Below are 25,454 nucleotides of genomic sequence, written 5' to 3'. Positions count from 1 at the left end.
ATCCAGGCCTCTCAGTATTCTGTAAGTTTCAATCAAATCCCCCCTCATTCTTCTAAACTCCATCGAGTATAGACCCAGTGTTCTCAAACGTTCCTCATATGTTAAGCCTTTCATTCCTGGGATCGTTCTCGTGAACCTCCTCTGGACCCTCTCCAGGACCAGCACATCCTTCCTGAGATACGGGGCCCAAAATTGCTCACAATATTCTAAATGTGGTCTGACCAGAGCCTTATAAAGCCTCAGCAGCACATCCCTGCTTTCATATTCTAGTCCTCTCGAAATAAATGCCAATATTGCATTTGCCTTTCTAACTACCGACTCAACCTGCAAGTTAACCTTAAGAGAATCCTGGACTAGGATTTCCAAGTCCCTTTGCACTCCAGACTTCGGAATTCTCTCCCCGTTTAGAAAATAGTCTATGCCTCTATTCTTCCTACCAAAGTGCATGACCTCACACTTCCCCACGTTGTATTCCATCTGCCACTTCTTTGCCCATTCTCCTAACCTGTCCAAATCCTTCTGCAGCCTCCCCACCTGCCCAATACTACCTGTCTCTCCACCTATCTTTGTATCATCTGCAAACTTAGGCAGGATGCCCTCAGTTCCTTCATCTGGCTCATTAATGTATAAAGTGAAAAGTTGTGGTCCCAACACTGACACCTGCGGAACTCCACTAGTCACCGGCCGCCATCCTGAGAAGGACTCCCTTATCCCCACTCTCTGCCTCCTGCCAGACAGCCAATCTTCTATCCATGCTAGTACCTTGCCGCTAACACCATGGGCTCTTATCTTACTGAGCAGCCTCCTGTGCGGCACCTTGTCAAAGGCCTTCTGCAAGTCCAAGTAGATAACATCCATTGGCTCTCCTTTGTCTAACCTACTCATTACCTCCTCAAAGAATTCTAACAGATTTGTCAGGCATGACTTCACCTTGATGAAACCATGCTGACTTTGCCCGATTTTACCATGCACTTCCAAGTATTCTGAAATCTCATCCTTAATAATGGACTCTAAAATCTTACCAACGACCGAGGTCAGGCTAATCGGCCTGTAATTTCCCGTCTTTTGCCTCACTCCCTTCTTAAACAGGGCGGTTACCTTGGCGATCGTGAGTGGAAACACAGGGAAATGGCAAGAGGGTGAGTCAGGGAATAGGAGGTTAGTCGAGTTGGTAGGTTAGGCACAGGGGGAGATTGGAGGGTCAGGGAGGGGGAGGGGCCACAAGTCAGAAGGTCAGAGATGGGGATAAACACATTGATTGGCACGTGCAGGACTTATCAGGAATTGAACTAACATAAGTGGGTAGGTGGGATTGAGGGATACGGGGAGAGGGTGGGTAGGTGGGATTGAGGGATACGGGGAGAGGGTGGGTAGGTGGGATTGAGGGATACGGGGAGAGGGTGGGTAGGTGGGATTGAGGGATACGGGGAGAGGGTGGGTAGGTGGGATTGAGGGATACGGGGAGAGGGTGGGTAGGTGGGATTGAGGGTTACAGGGAGAGGGTGGGTAGGTGGGATTGAGGGATATGGAGAGAGGGTGGGTAGGAGGGATTGAGGGATACGGGGAGAGGGTGGGTAGGTGAGATTGAGGGATACGGGGAGAGGGTGGGTAGGTGGGATTGAGGGATATGGAGAGAGGGTGGGTAGGTGGGATTGAGGGATATGGAGAGAGGGTGGGTAGGAGGGATTGAGGGATACGGGGAGAGGGTGGGTAGGTAGGATTGAGGGGTACGGGGAGAGGGTGAGTAGGTCGGATTGAGGGATATGGAGAGAGGGTGGGTAGGAGGGATTGAGGGATACGGGGAGAGGGTGGGTAGGTGGGATTGAGGGGTACGGGGAGAGGGTGAGTAGGTGGGATTGAGGGTTACAGGGAGAGGGTGGGTAGGTGGGATTGAGGGATATGGGGAGAGGGTGGGTAGGTGGGATTGAGGGAAACAGGGAGAGGGTGAGTAGGTGGGATTGAGGGATACGGGGAGGGGGTGGGTAGGTGGGATTGAGGGATACGGGGAGGGGGTGGGTAGGTGGGATTGAGGGATATGGAGAGAGGGTGGGTAGGTGGGATTGAGGGATACGGGGAGAGGGTGGGTAGGTGGGATTGAGGGATATGGGGAGAGGGATATGGGGAGAGGGTGGGTAGGTGGGATTGTGGGATAAGGGGAGAGAGTGGGTAGGTGGGATTGAGGGATACGGGGAGAGGGTGGGTAGGTGGGATTGAGGGATACGGGGAGAGGGTGGGTAGGTGGGATTGAGGGATATGGAGAGAGGGTGGGTAGGAGGGATTGAGGGATATGGAGAGAGGGTGGGTAGGTGGGATTGAGGGATATGGGGAGAGGGTGGGTAGGTGGGATTGAGGGATATGGAGAGAGGGTGGGTAGGAGGGATTGAGGGATATGGAGAGAGGGTGGGTAGGTGGGATTGAGGGATATGGGGAGAGGGTGGGTTGGTGAGATTGAGGGATACGGAGAGAGGGTGAGTAGGTGGGATTGAGGGATACGGGGAGAGGGTGAGTAGGTGGGATTGAGGGATAAGGGGAGAGGGTGGGTAGGTGGGATTGAGGGATATGAGGAGAGGGTGGGTAGGTGGGATTGAGGGATACGGGGAGAGGGTGGGTAGGTGGGATTGAGGGATATGGGGAGAGGGTGGGTTGGTGAGATTGAGGGATATGAGGAGAGGGAGGGTCGGCATGATTGAGGGATAAGGGGAGAGGGTGGGTAGGTGGGATTGAGGGATACGGGGAGAGGGTGGGTAGGTGGGATTGAGGGATACGGGGAGAGGGTGGGTGGGTGGGATTGAGGGATATGGAGAGAGGGTGGGTTGGTGTGATTGAGGGATATGGAGAGAGGGTGGGTAGGAGGGATTGAGGGATATGGGGAGAGTGTGGGTAGGTGGGATTGAGGGATAAGGGGAGAGGGTGGGTAGGTGGGATTGAGGGATACGGGGAGAGGGTGGGTAGGTGGGATTGAGGGATATGGGGAGAGGGTGGGTAGGTGGGATTGAGGGATAAGGGGAGAGGGTGGGTAGGTGAGATTGAGGGATATGGAGAGAGGGTGGGTAGGTGGGATTGAGGGATACGGGGAGAGGGTGGGTAGGTGAGATTGAGGGATATGGAGAGAGGGTGGGTAGGTGGGATTGAGGGATACGGGGAGAGGGTGGGTGTTTGGGATTGAGGGTTACAGGGAGAGGGTGGGTAGGTGGGATTGAGGGATACGGGGAGAGGGTGGGTAGGTGGGATTGAGGGATACGGGGAGAGGGTTGGTAGGTGGGATTGAGGGATACGGGGAGAGGGTGGGTAGGTGGGATTGAGGGTTACGGGGAGAGGGTGGGTAGGTGGGATTGAGGGTTACAGGGAGAGGGTGAGTAGGTGAGATTGAGGGATAAGGGGAGAGGGTGGGTAGGTGAGATTGAGGGATATGAGGAGAGGGAGGGTCGGCATGATTGAGGGATACGGGGAGAGGAAGGGTGGGTTAGGTGCAGTGTCTAGAAATGTCCTGTACCCTCCCTCATTTCCTTCAGAAACACAGTGAGACTTGTATCAGCGGCTAATGAATTGTGAATTTCTGATATGGTTGCATTCAGGAGATTAAGGGCAGAGGTGAGACAGGAATCGTTTATGCAACAGATAACACTTTGCTGTGTGCCAATTGGAAGCAATTTCAAGGCTGGGCCTCCAGTAATTTTCTAGATCAATGAGATGTCATGGATTGACCAGGCACAGAACTTGTTATCACATTCTACCTGCAGTGAGCAGTATGCTAATCGGAAAGCACCTCATGAAGCCTTTCACAGATGTTCTATTTCTCACAGATGATAAAGCAAAACCTATTCTGTGTGTGTGAAAAATCCGTTTTTGAGTATTAACCTTTGATGGAGGAATGAGAGTTTTCTATACAGCCTACAGCCGGCAAGATGAATAACTAGCAATTACAGTCAAATCTGGTTAGTGGGAACAGCTAGCAGCAATCTCTCTCCCCCCTCCTCCACATTTATAAAGCCCTCCACCATCACCAGTCACACAGCACACATTCAAACATCCTATTTATAGAAGCCTTTCACCTTGATTCTGCCACAGTTTGTCTTAGGATTCGTTTCATGGACAGATCTCACCCACTGACTATTTGCCATCTTTCAGATGTGACTCTAAACTCTCTGCCCTTTCAGGTGACTGCAAAAGATATCACAGTGCCATTTCGAAAAAAGAGCAGGGCAGGTCCCCTCTGTGTCCTGGCTAATATTTACCCCTCAACTATGGTCTCAAAGAATCGTTACAGTGCAGAAGGGGCCTATCCAGCCCATTGTGCCTGTACTGGCTCTCTAAATGAACATTTCAGCCAGCGCCATTCTCCTGCCTTGTCCCCTGTAACCCTGAATATTGTTTCTTTTTAGATAATAATCCAATTCCCACTTGAAAGACTCGATTGAACCTGCCTCCACCATACTCCAGGCAGCACATTCCAGACCCTGACCACTCACTGCGTGAAATAGTTTTCCCTCATGTCACTTCTGCTTCTTTCACCAGTCACTTTAAATCTGTGTCCTCTCGTTCTCGATCCTTCCACCAAAGGGAACAGTTTCTCCCTGTCTACTCTGTCCAGACCCCTCATGATTTTGAATATTTCTCTCGAATTTCCTCTCAACCTGCTCTTCTCGCTGGAACTATCCTCGTGAATCTCTTCTGCACTCTCTCCAATGCTTTCCTAAAGTACAGACCCCAGAACTGGACACAATACTCCAGCTGAGGGTGAACTAGTGACTTACACAAATTCAACATAGCCTCCTTGCTCTTGTACTCTATGTCCCTATTAATGAAGCCTAGGATACTATGCATTGTATTAACCACTCTCTCAACCTGTCCCACTACCATCTGTGACTTATGCACATATACACCCAGGTCCCTCTGATCCCTTTAGAGTTGTACCCTGTATTTTATATTGTCTCTCCATGTTCTTCCTGCCAAAATGAATCATTTCACGTTTCTCCACTTTGAAATTCATCTGCCACCTGTCTGCTCATTTCACCAACCTGTCTGTGTCCTTTTGAAGTTCTACACTATCCATCTCACGTTCACAATGCTACCAAGTTTCATGTCCTCTGCAAATTTTGAAATAGTGCCCTGCACAGTAACTCTATGTCATTAAAGTATATCAGGAAAAGCAAGGGTCTCAACCTGGACCCCTCCTCTGCACCCTCTCAACCTGGACCCCTCCTCTGCACCCTCTCAACCTGGACCCCTCCTCTGCACCCTCTCAACCTGGACCCCTCCTCTGCACCCTCTCAACCTGGACCCCTCCTCTGCACCCTCTCAACCTGGACCCCTCCTCTGCACCCTCTCAACCTGGACCCCTCCTCTGCACCCTCTCAACCTGGACCCCTCCTCTGCATCCTCTCAACCTGGACCCCTCCTCTGCACCCTCTCAACCTGGACCCCTCCTCTGCACTCTCTCAACCTGGACCCCTCCTCTGCACCCTCTCAACCTGGACCCCTCCTCTGCACCCTCTCAACCTGGACCCCTCCTCTGCACCCTCTCAACCTGGACCCCTCCTCTGCACCCTCTCAACACGGACCCCTCCTCTGCACCCTCTCAACCTGGACCCCTCCTCTGCACCCTCTCAACCTGGACCCCTTCTCTGCACCCTCTCAACCTGGACCCCTCCTCTGCACCCTCTCAACCTGGACCCCTCCTCTGCACCCTCTCAAGGACCCCTCCTCTGCACCCTCTCAACACGGACCCCTCCTCTGCACCCTCTCAAGGACCCTCACATCCTTCCTAAAGTGTGGTGACCAGAAGGGGACACAAGACTCTAAGCAGTGCTTTATAAAGGTTCAGGGTCACCCTTTTTGTACTCAATGCCTCTATTTATGAGACCCAAGATGGTCATTTGGTAATACAGAACTTGAGTATTGCTGAAAAAAGAGACATGTTAAAGCTTTTTTCTTACACTCATCAGGAGGCTTCACAAGAACACCAATATAAGGGGAAAAGCAGGTCCCACTTGCCGACCAATCAGCACTCTATTCTCGTGCTGCATAAATTGTTTTCCCCTTATATTGATGTTCTTGTGAAGCCTCCTGATGAGTGTAAGATGAAAAGCTTTGACATGTCTCTTTTCTCAGCAATATTTAAACCCAAGATCCCATATGTTTTGCTAACTTGGGTCAAAATCGTGGAACTCCCTCCCTAACAGCACTGTGGGTGTACCTACACCACATGGACTGCAGCGGCTCAAGAAGGCAGCTCACCACCACCTTCTCAAGGGGTAATTGGGGATGGGGCAATAAATGCTGGGCCCAGCCAGTGACACCTGCATTGCTTGAATGAATAAAAAAAACACTCTCTCAATATGTCCTGCCACCTTCAAAGATCGATGCACTCTACCCCCAGGTCCCTCTGACCCTGCACTCTCTTTAGAGCTGTGTCATTCAGACTATACTGCCTCTGTCTGTCCCTTCTGCTAAAATGGATCACCTCACACTTGCCTGTATTCAACTCCACCTGCCACTCGTCTGCCCATTCTGCTAGCCTATCTATGTCCTGTTGCAGTCGATCGGTCTCATCCTCACTGTTTCCCTCACCTCCAAGTTTGGGATCATCGGCAAATTTGGAAATTTTACTGTGGCAATTTTGAGAATTGGAGAGTGGCTATATTGTTCCCCCATCTCTTGTCCTTTGCTGCAATTTGATTTGGATTTCTATGTCAAGTTAAAGGTGAAAATGAAGGTGTTAGTATTCTAAGGCTGGAATCATTAATGATATTGATGGGGTGAGATGTAGAAGCTGGGAGGAGACTGGTATATGGAGCATAAGTACTGACAGGCATGTCCTGTTTCTGTGTGTATATCCTGTTTCTGTGTGTATGTCCTGTTTCTGTGTGTATATCCTGTTTCTGTGTGTATGTCCTGTTTCTGTGTGTATGTCCTGTTTCTGTGTGTATGTCCTGTTTCTGTGTGTATGTCCTGTTTCTGTGTGTATGTCCTGTTTCTGTGTGTATGTCCTGTTTCTGTGTGTATGTCCTGTTTCTGTGTGTATATCCTGTTTCTGTGTGTATATTCTGTGTCATCCGATGAGGGTAAACATGGCAATTGCTGGCTGTAGTCAGTATGGGTTTATTAATTAAACTCTTCCACCCTGGAAGAGTGGTTTCTCAACTGGAATGTGGAAACCCCAATGGGTTGATGTTGGTTTAGAAAAGCTTTTGATAAAGTTTTGGACTAAACTCCATGGGTGGAATTGTCCCAGATTTGCACTAAGTTCAGTAACAGGCGAGAAAGAGACATGTCTCCCACCGGCCACAATGGTGGATTTTCACACTATCGTCCCAATCCTGTCTCACTGATCACACATTCCCGGGAAAGACGCCGGGGTGCTGGTGGGGTGGGTTCTCATTCACCTGCCCAGCAGGCACCTTCTTCACTAAAGCAGTCACCATATCCAAAGCCTGTTCCTGCACAGACCCAGCACCAGAGCCAGAGCCAGAGCCAGAGCCAGAGCCAGCGTCAGAGCCAGAGCCAGAGCCAGCGCCAGAGCCAGAGCCAGAGCCAGAGCCAGCACCAGAGCCAGAGCCAGCGCCAAAGCCAGCGCCAGAGCCAGAGCCATCACCAGCGCCAGAGCCAGCGCCAGAGCCAGAGCCGGCACCAGAGCCAGAGCCAGTGCCAGAGCCAGAGCCAGAGCCAGAGCCAGAGCCAGAGCCAGTGCCAGTGCCAGAGCCAGAGCCAGCGCCAGCGCCAGAGCCAGAGGCAGAGCCAGAGCCGGAGCCAGAGCCAGCGCCAGAGCCAGAGCCAGCGCCAGAGCCAGAGCTGGCACCAGAGCCAGCGCCAGCGCCAGAGCCAGAGCCAGCGCCAGAGCCAGAGCCAGAGCCAGCACCAGAGCCAGTGCCAGAGCCAGAGCCAGAGCCAGCGCCAGAGCCAGAGGCAGAGCCAGAGCCGGAGCCAGAGCCAGCGCCAGAGCCAGAGACAGCGCCAGAGCCAGAGCTGGCACCAGAGCCAGCGCCAGAGCCAGAGCCAGAGCCAGAGCCAGCGCCAGAGCCAGAGCCAGAGCCAGAGCCAGCGCCAGAGCCAGAGCCAGCGCCAGCGCCAGAGCCAGCGGCAGAGCCAGAGCCGGAGCCAGAGCCAGCCAGAGCCAGAGCCAGCGCCAGAGCCAGAGCTGGCACCAGAGCCAGCGCCAGAGCCAGAGCCAGCGCCAGAGCCAGCACCAGAGCCAGAGCCAGCGCCAGAGCCAGAGCCAGCGCCAGAGCCAGCGCCAGAGCCAGAGCCAGAGCCAGCGCCAGAGCCAGAGCCAGCGCCAGAGCCTGTGCTAACGCTCTTCAAATGAGAAGAAGCTGCAGCAAAGTCATGGCTGCCAAAGGGAGAATAGGTGCTGCCTCCCTCCCTCGTGCAACAACTCCCTCGAGTGCTTACCGGACGCAGTGGCAGCGCTACAAACTCCTCTACTCCCACTCGGGGCAAAGACCAGCGAGCAACCTCACTAACCCAGCGTGGGAGGCAGAGGCAGTGCTGGTCAGCGCCAACACCCTGCAAACAGGACAGCCACCCAGTGCCGTTACAGCATAAATTGTCTCCTCCGTTTCCCCAGGGTAAGTCACTCTTCTCATCGCTCTCGACTCACACACTCCCAAACCCATCACACACCCACAGGGATCTCACACCTCAAGGGACAACACCACTGACTCCCACACACACCCTCACATCCCCATCAGGCTCATACCCTCTGGAGCTCGTGTACACATCCTACCCATGGCTCCGCTCACCACGCAAACATCCCACACAGTCCATGTGTCCTGTTCACACTCTCTCCGGCTGTTTCCATGCAGGAGAAGCTGGCTCACATCAGCAGGGAGAGGCCCCAGACCAGGGGGGAGGGGGGCGGAGTGACCCACATTAGGCCCCTCACTCACTGAGGAGTGTGCCATTGCCCTGACTGGTGAGAATGTGGACCCTGCCTGCAGTGACACTGAGGTCAGAGGTGAACACCCACATGAGGACCCTACACCACACCATCCCTCTCTCAATGCAACTGTCAGGGCTCTCTCTCCCGCTTTTAACTCTGGTGTCATCTCTACTTTGGTTCACAGGGAGCTCAGCCGGCCAGTCCCTCAGCCGGCCAGTCCCTCAGCCGGCCAGGCCCTCAGCCGGCCAGTCCCTCAGCCGGCCAGTCCCTCAGCCGGCCAGTCCCTCAGTCGGCCAGGCCCTCAGCCGGCCAGTCCCTCAGCCGGCCAGTCCCTCAGCCGGCCAGGCCCTCAGCCGGCCACTCCCTCAGCCGGCCAGGCCCTCAGCCGGCCAGTCCCTCAGCCGGCCAGTCCCTCAGCCGGCCAGGCCCTCAGCCGGCCAGTCCCTCAGCCGGCCAGTCCCTCAGCCGGCCAGGCCCTCAGCCGGCCAGTCCCTCAACCGGCCAGTCCCTCAACCGGCCAGTCCCTCAGCCGGCCAGGCCCTCAGCCGGCCAGTCCCTCAGCCGGCCAGTCCCTCAACCAGCCAGGCCCTCAGCCGGCCAGTCCCTCAGCCGGCCAGTCCCTCAGCCGGCCAGGCCCTCAGCCGGCCAGTCCCTCAGCCGGCCAGGCCCTCAGCCGGCCAGTCCCTCAGCCGGCCAGGCCCTCAGCAGGCCAGTCCCTCAGCCGGCCAGGCCCTCAGCCGGCCAGTCCCTCAGCCGGCCAGGCCCTCAGCTGGCCAGTCCCTCAGCCGGCCAGTCCCTCAGCCGGCCAGTCCCTCAGCCGGCCAGTCCCTCAACCGGCCAGTCCCTCAGCCGGCCAGGCCCTCAGCCGGCCAGTCCCTCAGCCGGCCAGTCCCTCAACCAGCCAGGCCCTCAGCCGGCCAGTCCCTCAGCCGGCCAGTCCCTCAGCCGGCCAGGCCCTCAGCCGGCCAGTCCCTCAGCCGGCCAGGCCCTCAGCCGGCCAGTCCCTCAGCCGGCCAGGCCCTCAGCAGGCCAGTCCCTCAGCCGGCCAGGCCCTCAGCCGGCCAGTCCCTCAGCCGGCCAGGCCCTCAGCCGGCCAGTCCCTCAGCCGGCCAGGCCCTCAGCTGGCCAGTCCCTCAGCCGGCCAGTCCCTCAGCCGGCCAGTCCCTCAGCCGGCCAGTCCCTCAGCCGGCCAGTCCCTCAGCCGGCCAGTCCCTCAACCAGCCAGGCCCTCAGCTGGCCAGTCCCTCAGCCGGCCAGTCCCTCAGCCGGCCAGGCCCTCAGCCGGCCAGTCCCTCAGCCGGCCAGGCCCTCAGCCGGCCAGTCCCTCAGCCGGCCAGTCCCTCAGCCGGCCAGGCCCTCAGCCGGCCAGTCCCTCAGCCGGCCAGTCCCTCAGCCGGCCAGGCCCTCAGCTGGCCAGTCCCTCAGCCGGCCAGTCCCTCAGCCGGCCAGGCCCTCAGCCGGCCAGGCCCTCAGCCGGCCAGGCCCTCAGCCGGCCAGTCCCTCAGCCGGCCAGGCCCTCAGCAGGCCAGTCCCTCAGCCGGCCAGGCCCTCAGCCGGCCAGTCCCTCAGCCGGCCAGGCCCTCAGCCGGCCAGTCCCTCAGCCGGCCAGGCCCTCAGCCGGCCAGTCCCTCAGCCGGCCAGTCCCTCAGCCGGCCAGTCCCTCAGCCGGCCAGTCCCTCAACCAGCCAGGCCCTCAGCTGGCCAGTCCCTCAGCCGGCCAGTCCCTCAGCCGGCCAGGCCCTCAGCCGGCCAGTCCCTCAGCCGGCCAGGCCCTCAGCCGGCCAGTCCCTCAGCCGGCCAGTCCCTCAGCCGGCCAGGCCCTCAGCCGGCCAGTCCCTCAGCCGGCCAGTCCCTCAGCCGGCCAGGCCCTCAGCTGGCCAGTCCCTCAGCCGGCCAGTCCCTCAGCCGGCCAGGCCCTCAGCCGGCCAGGCCCTCAGCCCGGTCCTCATCTCCAGCCAAGACGACACGTCCTTCACTGAAGAGCTGGAAATAAGCAGCCTGGAGGACCCGTCACAGCGCTTACCCACACCCTGCACCAGCTCAGAGACACACACCTCGGTGGGACCTCGATCTAGAGCAGGCTCAGGTTCACAATCTGATGGGCACCGCACGGACACGGGTCTTTAGCAGGAGGAGGCAGGTTCAGCCGAGCTCCCCAGCGCTTGGAGGACTGTTGGGGAAGAGGCATCTGTGAGGTTTGGCCTTCCAACTCATCGCAGAGTCAGCAGAAGGTAGGGGAACATCACGCAGAGCTGTTGGGAGCTCTCAACAGAGTGGCGCACGAGTCAGAGAAGTGCGTCTGCCTGCTCTCTGATGAAGTGGTGCCCACTTGCGCACACATGGAGGTCCCCCATGGGGGAGGGTGGCAGACACTATGGAGACCCTGGTCCAGCAGAATGAGGAGATGCGTGCAGACCTGCAGTCCACTGCGGCAATCATGGAGGGGTTTCTGCAGTGGCAACTCGAGAAGGAAATGGGGCACCTCAATGTCCCTCCAGGTGCTCCTTCCCCTCAAGGAGTCAGGCCGGAGCCCTCGGGCACCCAAAAGGAGGAGGAGCAACAGCTGGATACCTCTGGGTCATTCACTCAGGAATCTCAGAGACTGTCCTCTCCCGCTGAGTCCCCTTTGCCTCTGACCCCCCTCAACCTCATCCTCTGTCAGCACAGAGGGAGCAGCTGGCCCAAAGAAGGACAGCCAAAGCAATCTGGGGCCCCCAAAGGCCTCGGTTCTCCAGGGGACCCATGACGAAGTCATCAGAGACAACAGGGCCAATCATTGCACAGGCTGTCTCCACCCCTGCTGCGGATGTCAGGGCAGCGCCTAGAAGAAGTGATAGGATGAGAAAAGTTAAGAAATTCTGACCACAAATGGTAGTGCAGGTGAACACATTTTGTCACTTTATATTATGAAAATATATTCACTTCCACTGAATAACATGTAGGTGTCTTTGCGCTTCTTTGACAGGCTTTGCGAGTCCTCCCCCTGCACCCCACCACACCCCCCCTCCCCCACAGCCGGCCCACGAGTGATTCTGGAGGGACAGTGTGTGGGGCAGGGCTTTCTGGAGCCTGGTACTAGCCTCTCCCACACACACAGAGCCTTCCTCCATCGCACTTATCTCACTGTCTGGACATTCTCAATGCTGCCTGCTGGGGTTCACTTTCCGATGTCCATCTGAGCTGTATCTCCACCCAGCCACTGATCTCCTTCACATACATAACCTGCCCCCAATTTGAATGACATGGCTGTAGTCGAGGTTCTTATCAGCTCCTCTGTCCTGTCCCCTCCCCCAGTCACTCATGTCCTTTCCCCCATCACTGTCGACCCTCCTGGCACCACCTTCCACCTCCCCACCTGCCAACCAGAACCCTTGGCTTTCTGAGATGTCCAGGTGAACGTGTACATTCCCCACCTTCCTGAGAATCCCACCCCCATCCACACTGACCTTCCTGCCCTCCTCCTTCCCAACCCCAGGGTCCGTGTCTGCCTCCGAATCCCCACAAAACACCCTCGTCATCCTATCTCCCGATACCCTCAACCTCCCACCTATTGCCTCACTCTGCCCTCTCTCATTCTCACCATTCCGTCTTACTACACCTACCCTCATCTCGCTCCCAGGAGACAGTCATTGACTCCGCAGACCCCTCCCTTGCATGTTCACCTGGATATCCCTTTACTCCTTCCTCCCCCCTTACACCTACCTCTCGAGTTGCTGTATTCTCCCCTTTACACCCTCCTGCCCACTGTACTCCCTCCCCAACCTCCTAACCTCCTCCCCTGACATCATCATTCCCCACCCCAACCTCAACCCCCAACACCAAAATTTCCCCCCCCACACCTTCAACCCCCTCCCTTTGCTGGCACACTTTCCCCTCCCAGTCAAACCTATACCTCCCTCTGCACCTCCTCCTTGATCCCCCATAGCAGATCCCGGCCAACACGCTGATGTCCTGAAGCAGACCCTCACTGGTGACCTTCCACATTCCTCACAGTGGGAGTCACGGCCATGAGAATCCACCCAGCACGTGTCGGATATTCCTCCAGTGTCCCATTGGTGCTCAGGTGTCCGCGATGTGAACAAGGTCCTGGTGCATCACACTTGGCGAATCACGTTCTACACCAGCAAGTTTTCACACTGACGTGAGGGGTAAATTTGGTGTGGGGTGGACAATTCCGGTGAGCCGGGTTTATAATTCTCTGCAGATGTATTAACATCAAGTTCCCAACATGTGGTGATGGGAATCGGGGTCTGTTATTGATGGGGGGAGCGGACAATCACAAACTGCTTTCATGATGGTGTCAAACCAATTTTTGGCCTTTCCACCATATTTTCCACTCACACCACCACACACGCCTCACGCCACCAAACACACCTCACAACACCGAACACGCCTCACACCACCGAACACGCCTCACACCACCGAACACGCCTCACGCCACCGAACACACCTCACACCACCGAACACACCTCACACCACCAAACACATCTCACACCACCGAACACACCTCACGCCACCGAACACACCTCACACCACCAAACACGCCTCACACCACCAAACACGCCTCACACCACCAAACACACCTCACACCACCGAACACACATCACACGCCTCACGCCGACGAACACGCCTCACACCACCAAACACGCCTCACACCACCAAACACACCTCACGCCACCAAACACACCTCACACGCCTCACGCTGACGAACACGCTTCACAACACCGAACACGCCTCACACCACCGAACACGCCTCACACCACCGAACACGCCTCACGCCACCGAACACACCTCACACCACCGAACACACCTCACACCACCAAACACACCTCACGCCACCAAACACACCTCACACGCCTCACGCTGACGAACACGCTTCACAACACCGAACACGCCTCACACCACCGAACACGCCTCACACCACCGAACACGCCTCACACCACCGAACACGCCTCACGCCACCGAACACACCTCACACCACCGAACACACCTCACACCACCAAACACACCTCACACCACCGAACACACCTCACACCACCAAACACACCTCATACAACCGAACACGCCTCATGCCACCGAACACGCCTCACGCCACCAAACACGCCTCACACCACCAAACACGCCTCACACACCTCACGCCAATGAACATGCCTCACGCCACCGACCACGCCTCACACCACCGAACACACCTCAAACCACCAAACACGCCTCACACACCAATGAACATGCCTCACACCACCGAACACACCTCACACCACTGAACGCACCTAATACCACAGAACACGTCACACGCCACTGAACATGCCTCATGCCACCGAACACGCCTCATGCCACCGAACATGCCTCACGCCACCAAACATGCCTCACGCCACCAAACATGCCTCATGCCACCGAACACGCCTCAACCACTGAATACAGCTCATACCACTGAACACGCTTCAGGCCACCAAACACGCCTCACACCACCAAACACACCTCACACACCTCACGCCAATGAATACACCTCACACCACCGAACACGCCTCACGCCACCGAACATGCCTCAGCCACTGAACACATCTCATGCCACCGAACACGCCTCAGCCACCGAACACACCTCACACCACCGAACACGCCTCAGCCACCGAACACGCCTCAGCCACCGAACACGCCTCATGCCACCAAACATGCCTCATGCCACCGAACACGCCTCACACCACCAAACACGCCTCACACCACTGAAAGCACCTCATACCACAGAACACGCCACACGCCACTGAACATGCCTCATCCCACCGAACACGCTTCACCCCACCGAACACGCCTCACACCACCAAACACACCTCACACACCTCACACACCTCACACCACCAAACACACCTCACGCCACCAAACACACCTCACACACCTCACACACCAAACACACCTCACACCACCAAACACACCTCACACCACCAAACACGCCTCACACCACCGAACACGCCTCACACCACCAAACACACCTCACACACCTCACACACCTCACACCACCAAACACACCTCACGCCACCAAACACACCTCACACACCTCACACACCAAACACACCTCACACCACCAAACACACCTCACACCACCAAACACACCTCATGCCAACGAACGTGCCTCATGCCACCGAACACGCCTCACGCCAACGAACACGCCTCACACCACCGAACGCACCTCACACTATCAAACACACCTCACGCCAACGAACATGCTTCACACCACCGAACGCGCTTCACCCCACCGAACACGCCTCACAACACCGATCATGCCTCATGCCACCAAACACGCTTCATGCCACCGAACGCGCTTCACCCCACCGAGCACGCCTCACAACACCGAACATGCCTCATGCCACCGAACACGCTTCATGCCACCGAATACGCTTCACACCACCGAACACGCCTCACACCACCGAACACACTTCACGCCACCGAACACACTTCACGCCACCGAACACACTTCATGCCACCGAACACACTTCATGCCACCAAACACGCCTCATGCCACCAAACACGCCTCACACCACCGAACACACTTCACGCCACCGAACACACTTCATGCCACCAAACATGCCTCACACACCTCACGCCAATGAACACGCCTCATTCCACCGAACACGCCTCACGCCATCAAACACATCCCACGACACCAAACACGCCTTACACACATCACGCTAACGAACATGCCTCACACCACCTAACACACCTCTCACCACTGAACGCACCTCATACCACCGAACACGCCTCATGCCACCGAACACGCCTCACGCCACCAAACACGCCTCACACCACCAAACACGCCTCACACACCTCACGCCAATGAACATGCCTCACGCCACCGACCACGCCTCACACCACCGAACACACCTCAAACCACCAAACACGCCTCACACACCTCACGCCAATGAACATGCCTCACACCACCGAACACGCCTCACACCACTGAACGCACCTCATACCACAGAACACGTCACACGCCACTGAACATGCCTCATGCCACTGAACACGCCTCATGCCACCGAACACGCCTCAACCACTGAATACAGCTCATACCACCGAACACGCTTCAGGCCACCAAACACGCTTCACACCACCAAACACACCTCACACACCTCACGCCAATGAACACACCTCACACCACCAAACACGCCTCACACCACCGAACACGCCTCAGCCACTGAACACACCTCATGCCACTGAACACGCCTCAGGCCACCAAACACGCCTCACGCCAATGAACATGCCTCACACCACCAAATACGCCTCACACCACTGAAAGCACCTCATACCACCAAACACGCCTCACACCACCAAACACACCTCATACCACCAAACACACCTCACACGCCTCACGCCGACGAACACGCCTCACACCACCAAACACGCCTCACACCACCAAACACACCTCACGCCACCAAACACACCTCATGCCACCAAACACACCTCACACCACCAAACACGCCTCACACCACCGAACACGCCTCAGCCACTGAACACACCTCATGCCACTGAACACGCCTCAGGCCACCAAACACGCCTCACGCCAATGAACATGCCTCACACCACCAAATACGCCTCACACCACTGAAAGCACCTCATACCACCAAACACGCCTCACACCACCAAACACACCTCATACCACCAAACACACCTCACACGCCTCACGCCGACGAACATGCCTCACACCACCAAACACGCCTCACACCACCAAACACACCTCACACCACCAAACACACCTCACACGCCTCACGCCGACGAACACGCTTCACAACACCGAACACACCTCACACCACCGAACACGGCTCACACCACCGAACACGCCTCACGCCACCGAACGCACCTCACACCACCGAACACACCTCACACCACCAAACACACCTCACACCACCGAACAGACCTCACACCACCAAACACACCTCACACCACCAAACACACCTCACGCCAACGAACATGCTTCACACCACCGAACGCGCTTCACCCCACCGAACACGCCTCACAACACCGAACATGCCTCATCCCACCGAACACGCTTCATGCCACCGAACGCGCTTCACCCCACCGAACACGCCTCACACCACCGAACACGGCTCACACCACCAAACACACCTCACAACACCAAACACACCTTACACACCTCACAACACCAAACACACCTTACACACCTCACACACCAAACACACCTCACACACCTCGCACCACCAAACACACCTCACGCCACCAAACACACCTCACGCCACCAAACACACCTCACACACCTCACACAACAAACACACCTCACACCACCAAACACACCTCATGCCAACGAACATGCCTCACACCACCGAACACACCTCACACACCTCACGCCACCAAACACACCTCACACCACCGAACGCACCTCACACCACCAAACACACCTCACGCCAATGAACATGCTTCACACCACCGAACGCGCTTCATCCCACCGAACACGCCTCACAACACCGAACATGGCTCATGCCACCGAACACGCTTCATGCCACCGAACGTGCTTCACCCCACCGAACACGCCTCACAGCACCGAACATGGCTCATGCCAACGAACACGCTTCATGCCACCGAATACGCTTCATGCCACCAAACACGCCTCACGCCACCGAACACGCCTCACACCACTGAACATGCCTCACGCCACCAAACACACCTCACGCCGACGAACATGCCTCACACCACCAAACACGCCTCACACCACCAAACACGCCTCACACCACCAAACACACCTCACACGCCTCACGCCGACGAACACGCCTCACACCACCAAACACGCCTCACACCACCAAACACACCTCACGCCACCAAACACACCTCACACGCCTCACGCCGACGTACACGCTTCACAACACCGAACACGCCTCACACCACCGAACACGCCTCACACCACCGAACACGCCTCACGCCACCGAACACACCTCACACCACCGAACACACCTCACACCACCAAACACACCTCACACCACCGAACACACCTCACGCCACCGAACACACCTCACACCACCAAACACGCCTCACACCACCAAACACGCCTCACACCACCAAACACACCTCACACCACCGAACACACATCACACGCCTGACGCCGACGAACACGCCTCACACCACCAAACACGCCTCACACCACCAAACACACCTCACGCCACCAAACACACCTCACACACCTCACGCTGACGAACACGCTTCACAACACCGAACACGCCTCACACCACCGAACACGCCTCACACCACCGAACACGCCTCACGCCACCGAACACACCTCACACCACCGAACACACCTCACACCACCAAACACACCTCACACCACCGAACACACCTCACACCACCAAACACACCTCATACAACCGAACATGCCTCATGCCACCGAACACGCCTCATGCCACCAAACACGCCTCACACCACCAAACACGCCTCACACACCTCACGCCAATGAACATGCCTCACGCCACCGACCACGCCTCACACCACCGAACACACCTCAAACCACCAAACACGCCTCACACACCAATGAACATGCCTCACACCACCGAACACACCTCACACCACTGAACGCACCTCATACCACAGAACACGTCACACGCCACTGAACATGCCTCATGCCACCGAACACGCCTCATGCCACCGAACATGCCTCACGCCACCAAACATGCCTCACGCCACCAAACATGCCTCATGCCACCGAACACGCCTCAACCACTGAATACAGCTCATACCACTGAACACGCTTCAGGCCACCAAACACGCCTCACACCACCAAACACACCTCACACACCTCACGCCAATGAATACACCTCACACCACCGAACACGCCTCACGCCACCGAACACGCCTCAGCCACTGAACACATCTCATGCCACCGAACACGCCTCAGCCACCGAACACACCTCACACCACCGAACACGCCTCAGCCACCGAACACGCCTCAGCCACCGAACACGCTTCATGCCACCAAACATGCCTCATGCCACCGAACACGCCTCACACCACCAAACACGCCTCACACCACTGAAAGCACCTCATACCACAGAACACGCCACACGCCACTGAACATGCCTCATCCCACCGAACACGCTTCACCCCACCGAACACGCCTCACACCACCGAACACGCCTCACACCACCAAACACACCTCACACACCTCACACACCTCACACCACCAAACACACCTCACGCCACCAAACACACCTCACACACCTCACACACCAAACACACCTCACACCACCAAACACACCTCACACCACCAAACACAACTCATGCCAACGAACGTGCCTCATGCCACCGAACACGCCTCACGCCAACGAACACGCCTCACACCACCGAACGCACCTCACACTATCAAACACACCTCACGCCAACGAACATGCTTCACACCACCGAACGCGCTTCACCCCACCGAACACGCCTCACAACACCGATCATGCCTCATGCCACCAAACACGCTTCATGCCACCGAACGCGCTTCACCCCACCGAACACGCCTCACAACACCGAACATGCCTCATGCCACCGAACACGCTTCATGCCACCGAATACGCTTCACGCCACCGAACACGCCTCACACCACCGAACACACTTCACGCCACCGAACACACTTCACGCCACCGAACACACTTCATGCCACCGAACACACTTCATGCCACCAAACACGCCTCATGCCACCGAACACGCCTCACACCACCGAACACACTTCACGCCACCGAACACACTTCACGCCACCGAACACACTTCATGCCACCAAACATGCCTCACACACCTCACGCCAATGAACAAGCCTCATTCCACCGAACACGCCTCACGCCATCAAACACATCCCACGACACCAAACACGCCTTACACACATCACGCTAACGAACATGCCTCACACCACCTAACACACCTCTCACCACTGAACGCACCTCATACCACCGAACACGCCTCATGCCACCGAACACGCCTCACGCCACCAAACACGCCTCACACCACCAAACACGCCTCACACAACTCACGCCAATGAACATGCCTCACACCACCGACCACGCCTCACACCACCGAACACACCTCAAACCACCAAACACGCCTCACACACCTCACGCCAATGAACATGCCTCACACCACCGAACACGCCTCACACCACTGAACGCACCTCATACCACAGAACACGTCACACGCCACTGAACATGCCTCATTCCACTGAACGCGCCTCATGCCACCGAACACGCCTCAACCACTGAATACAGCTCATACCACCGAACACGCTTCAGGCCACCAAACACGCTTCACACCACCAAACACACCTCACACACCTCACGCCAATGAACACACCTCACACCACCAAACACGCCTCACACCACCGAACACGCCTCAGCCACTGAACACACCTCATGCCACTGAACACGCCTCAGGCCACCAAACACGCCTCACGCCAATGAACATGCCTCATACCACCAAACACGCCTCACACCACCAAACACACCTCATACCACCGAACACACCTCACACGCCTCACGCCGACGAACACGCCTCACACCACCAAACACGCCTCACACCACCAAACACACCTCACGCCACCAAACACACCTCATGCCACCAAACACGCCTCACACCACCAAACACACCTCACACCACCGAACACACCTCACATGCCTCACGCCGACGAACATGCCTCACACCACCAAACACGCCTCACACCACCAAACACACCTCACACCACCAAACACACCTCACACCACCAAACACACCTCACACGCCTCACGCCGACGAACACGCTTCACAACACCGAACACGCCTCACACCACCGAACACGCCTCACACCACCGAACGCACCTCACACCACCGAACACACCTCACACCACCAAACACACCTCACACCACCGAACAGACCTCACACCACCAAACACACCTCACACCACCAAACACACCTCACGCCAACAAACATGCTTCACACCACCGAACGCGCTTCACCCCACCGAACACGCCTCACAACACCGAACATGCCTCATGCCACCGAACACGCTTCATGCCACCGAACGCGCTTCACCCCACCGAACACGCCTCACACCACCGAACACGGCTCACACCACCAAACACACCTCACAACACCAAACACACCTTACACACCTCACACACCAAACACACCTCACACACCTCGCACCACCAAACACACCTCACGCCACCAAACACACCTCACGCCACCAAACACACCTCACACACCTCACACACCTCACACAACAAACACACCTCACACCACCAAACACACCTCATGCCAACGAACATGCCTCACACCACCGAACACACATCACACACCTCACGCCACCAAACACACCTCACACCACCGAACGCACCTCACACCACCAAACACACCTCACGCCAACGAACATGCTTCACACCACCGAACGCGCTTCACCCCACCGAACACGCCTCACAACACCGAACATGGCTCATGCCACCGAACACGCTTCATGCCACCGAACGTGCTTCACCCCACCGAACACGCCTCACAGCACCGAACATGGCTCATGCCAACGAACACGCTTCATGCCACCGAATACGCTTCATGCCACCAAACACGCCTCACGCCACCGAACACGCCTCACACCACTGAACATGCCTCACACCACCGAACACGCCTCACACCACCGAACACGCCTCACACCACCGAACACGGCTCACACCACCGAACACGCCTCACACCACCAAACACGCCTCACACACCTCACGCCAACGAACATGCCTCATTCCACCGAACACGCCTCAAGCCATCAAACATATCCCATGCCACCAAACACGCCTTACACACATCACGCTAACAAACATGCCTCACACCACCTAACACACCTCACACCACTGAACGCACCTCATACCACCGAACACGCCTCATGCCACCGAACATGCCTCATGCCATCAAACATATCCCATGCCACCAAACACGCCTTACACACATCACGCTAACAAACATGCCTCACACCACCTAACACACCTCACACCACCTAACACACCTCACACCACTGAACGCACCTCATACCACCGAACACGCCTCATGCCACCGAACATGCCTCATGCCACCGAACATGCCTCATGCCACCGAACACGCCTCATGTCACCAAACACACCTCACACCACCAAACACGCCTCACACCACCGAACACGCCTCACACACCTCACGCCAACGAACATGCCTCATTCCACCGAACACGCCTCACGCCATCAAACATATCCCACGCCACCAAACACGCCTTACACACATCACGCTAACGAACATGCCTCACACCACCTAACACACCTCACACCACTGAACGCACCTCATACCACCGAACACGCCTCATGCCACCGAACATGCCTCATGCCACCGAACATGCCTCATGCCACCGAACACGCCTCATGTCACCAAACACACCTCACACCACCAAACACGCCTCACGCCACCGAACACGCCTCAGCCACTGAATACACCTCACACCAATGAACACGCCTCATGCCACCAAACACGCCTCACGCCACCGAACACGCCTCAGCCACTGAATACACCTCACGCCAATGAACACGCCTCACGCCACCAAATACACCTCAGGCCACCGAACACGCCTCACACCACCGAACACACCTCATGGTACCAAACACGCCTCATGGCATCAAACACGCCTCAGCCACCAAACACATTTCATGGCATCAAACACGCCTCAGCCACCGAACAAACCTCACACCACCGAACACGCCTCATGCCACCAAACATGCCTCATGCCGCCAAACATGCCTCATGCCACCAAACATGCCTCATGCCGCCAAACATGCCTCATGCCACCAAACATGCCTCATGCCAACAAACATGCCTCATGCCGCCAAACATGCCTCATGCCACCAAACACGCCTCATGCCACTGAACATGCCTCATGCCACCAAACATGCCTTACACCACCGAACACGCCTCATGCCACCGAACACGCCTCATGCCAATGAAAATGCCTCACGCCACCGAACACGCCTCATGCCAATGAATACGCCTCACGTCAACAAACATGCCTCATGCCACTGAACATGCCTCATGTCAACGAACACACCTCACACTAATGAACACGCTTTACACACATCACGCCAACGAACATGCCTCACGCCACTGAACACACCTCACGGCATCAAACACGCCTCACACCACCGAACACGCCTCATGCCACCGAACACGCCTCATGGCATCAAACATGCCTCACACCACCGAACACACCTCACACCACCGAACACGCCTCACGCCAACGAACACGCCTCACACCACCGAACATGCCTCAGGCCACCGAACACACCTCACACCACCAATCACGCCTCACACCAATGAACACACCTCATATCACCGAAAATGCCTCACACCACCGAACACGCCTCATGGTACGAAACACGCCTCATGGCATCAAACACGCCTCAGCCACCGAACACACCTCATGGCATCAAACACGCCTCAGCCACCGAACACACCTCATGCCACCGAACACGCCTCAGGCCACCGAACACGTCTCATGGCATCAAACACGCCTCACGCCAACGAACACACCTCACGCCACTGAACACGCCTCATGCCACCAAACACGGCTCACGCCACCAAACATGCCTCATGCCACTGAACATACCTCATGCCAACGAACACGCCTCATGCCAACAAACATGCCTCACGCCAACGAACACGCCTCACCCCACCAAACACGCCTCACCCCACCAAACATGCCTCACCCCACCAAACACGCCTCACGCCAACAAACACGCCTCACGCCACCGAACATGCCTCACGCCAATAAAGATGCCTCACGCCAATAAACATGCCTCACGCCAATGGGCATGGGGAACTCGGCCCTGTGGGCTAAGAGTGGAATTGGCCATTGTTTTATCTTTCTCTCTCCCCTCGGAGAGCTGTGAGTTAGAGGTGCCTGGATTCCGGCACCAACTGTCAGAGTTCAGTCTGGTCTCAGCCTTAATGAGGTTTTCAGCTAAAATGGTGATACCATCAGGAATTGTCCTTTAACCTCAGCCCCTTTGTGTCTGAACTCGAGTGTGTTAAAGCGGTGGGGAGTGAGGTGAGGGGAGTGGAGACCCCTCACCCACCAGAGCGCAGCCAGTGCTGCTCCCACCAGCTGCATCCACCAAAGCAGTCGGCCCGAGAGATGAATTTAGTGGCAGGAACAAGTAAGCTGTCACAGTCTGAGCTTTATCAGTGATCTCATTCTAATTAGCAGAGGTTGAGCAATTGAATATTTCTCCTGGCACTGGGATAGTTGCAGTGAAGAGCATGCAGCCAGAACGCTGCAAGCATCTCCCATCTATCACACCAACATCCCTTTCATTGCTTCCTCTTCAATCACTTTTCTGTCTCTCCAATCCCTGGGAACTGCTGAGTGAGATGAAAAAGGCAAATTTATTCAAATGGAAATCAATAACTGCACCTGCCTCACACACAGTTCAGAACACAGGCCCCCACCCCACATCCCAGAATGCACAGTCCGGTCACAGCTCAGTGAGAACTCTCGAGGTCAAGGGGTGGATCGCTGACCCCGCGTATTAATGGTGGATGGACTTGGTGATGTTCCTGGAAAACACTGAGTCCTGTTCTCACTGATAAAGCCAGTCCAGACATTTCATAATTTAAAACCTTTTAGCTTTGGTTTTGAATCTTTCCATGGCTTGCCTCTCCCTAAATCTGTAATCTCCTCTGAACCTACAACCCTCCATGATCTCCGCAACTATTCCTAACCTCTTGACAATCCTCGATTTTAATCGTTCCATCTCATTGGCGGCTGTGCCTTCAATTGCTGAGACCCTAAACTCTGTAATTCCCTCCCTAACACTCTCCATCCCTCTCCCCTCCTTGAAGAAGCTCCACAAACCCATCTCTTTCATTGAAATATTGATCTCCAGTCCTCATCACAAAATTGAAGAACTGTCACAGCACAGGGGGAGGCCATTCGGCCCATCCTTTCTGCACCAGATTTCTGTATGAGCTATTCCTTTAGTGCGTCCTCCCCATGACCCTGCACATTCTTCCTTTTCAGATAACAAGCTAATTTCCTTTTGAATGCTTCAGTTGAACCAGCTTATCCAATACCTCCTCCTGAACAAACATAAACCCTTCTAGGTCTGAATTTCCTCCTGTTTCCCCATCACTTGGGCAGCATCTTCCTCCTTGGTAAAGACAGATGCAAAGGATTCATTTAGTATCTCAGCTATACCCTCTGCCTTTACGCATAAATCCACTTTTTGGTACCTAATCGGCCCCAATCCTCCTTTTACCACCCCACAGAAAACTTTGGGATTCCCTTTTCTTTTCGCTGCCAGTCTCTTCTCACACTCTCTCTTTGTTTCTCTTATTTGCTTTTTCAGTCCCTCTGAACCTTTTGTATTCAGCCAGGTTCTCCGCTGTATTTTAACATCTGTCATGACACACTTATTCTTCTTCAGCTTACCCTCGATCTCTTTTATCGTTCCGGGAGCCCTGGATTTGTTTGCCCTACCTTTGCCTTTGAGGGAATTTACCTAGACTTTACTTGAACCATCTCTTCTTTGAAGGTAGCCCATTGTTTAGTTACCATTTTTACTGCCAACCTTTGAT

The 25,454-nt window shown here is 55.9% G+C and overlaps 1 protein-coding gene across 1 annotated transcript in view; it reads left to right on the top strand.

Moving 5' to 3' along the window:
* asic4a (acid-sensing (proton-gated) ion channel family member 4a) overlaps positions 1-25,454 on the top strand; it is a 754,228-nt gene that overhangs the window by 493,812 nt on the left and 234,962 nt on the right. The window contains exon 7 of the mRNA XM_041201177.1: positions 6,773-6,786. Coding sequence (XP_041057111.1) covers positions 6,773-6,786 — 14 coding nt within the window. The remainder of the gene's footprint in view (positions 1-6,772; positions 6,787-25,454) is intronic.

This window comes from Carcharodon carcharias, chromosome 12 (genome assembly GCF_017639515.1).
Source record: "Carcharodon carcharias isolate sCarCar2 chromosome 12, sCarCar2.pri, whole genome shotgun sequence".
NCBI lineage: Eukaryota > Metazoa > Chordata > Chondrichthyes > Lamniformes > Lamnidae > Carcharodon > Carcharodon carcharias.
The sequence above is the reverse complement of the archived record's forward strand: the minus strand, read 5'-3'. Positions and strand labels throughout refer to the sequence as shown.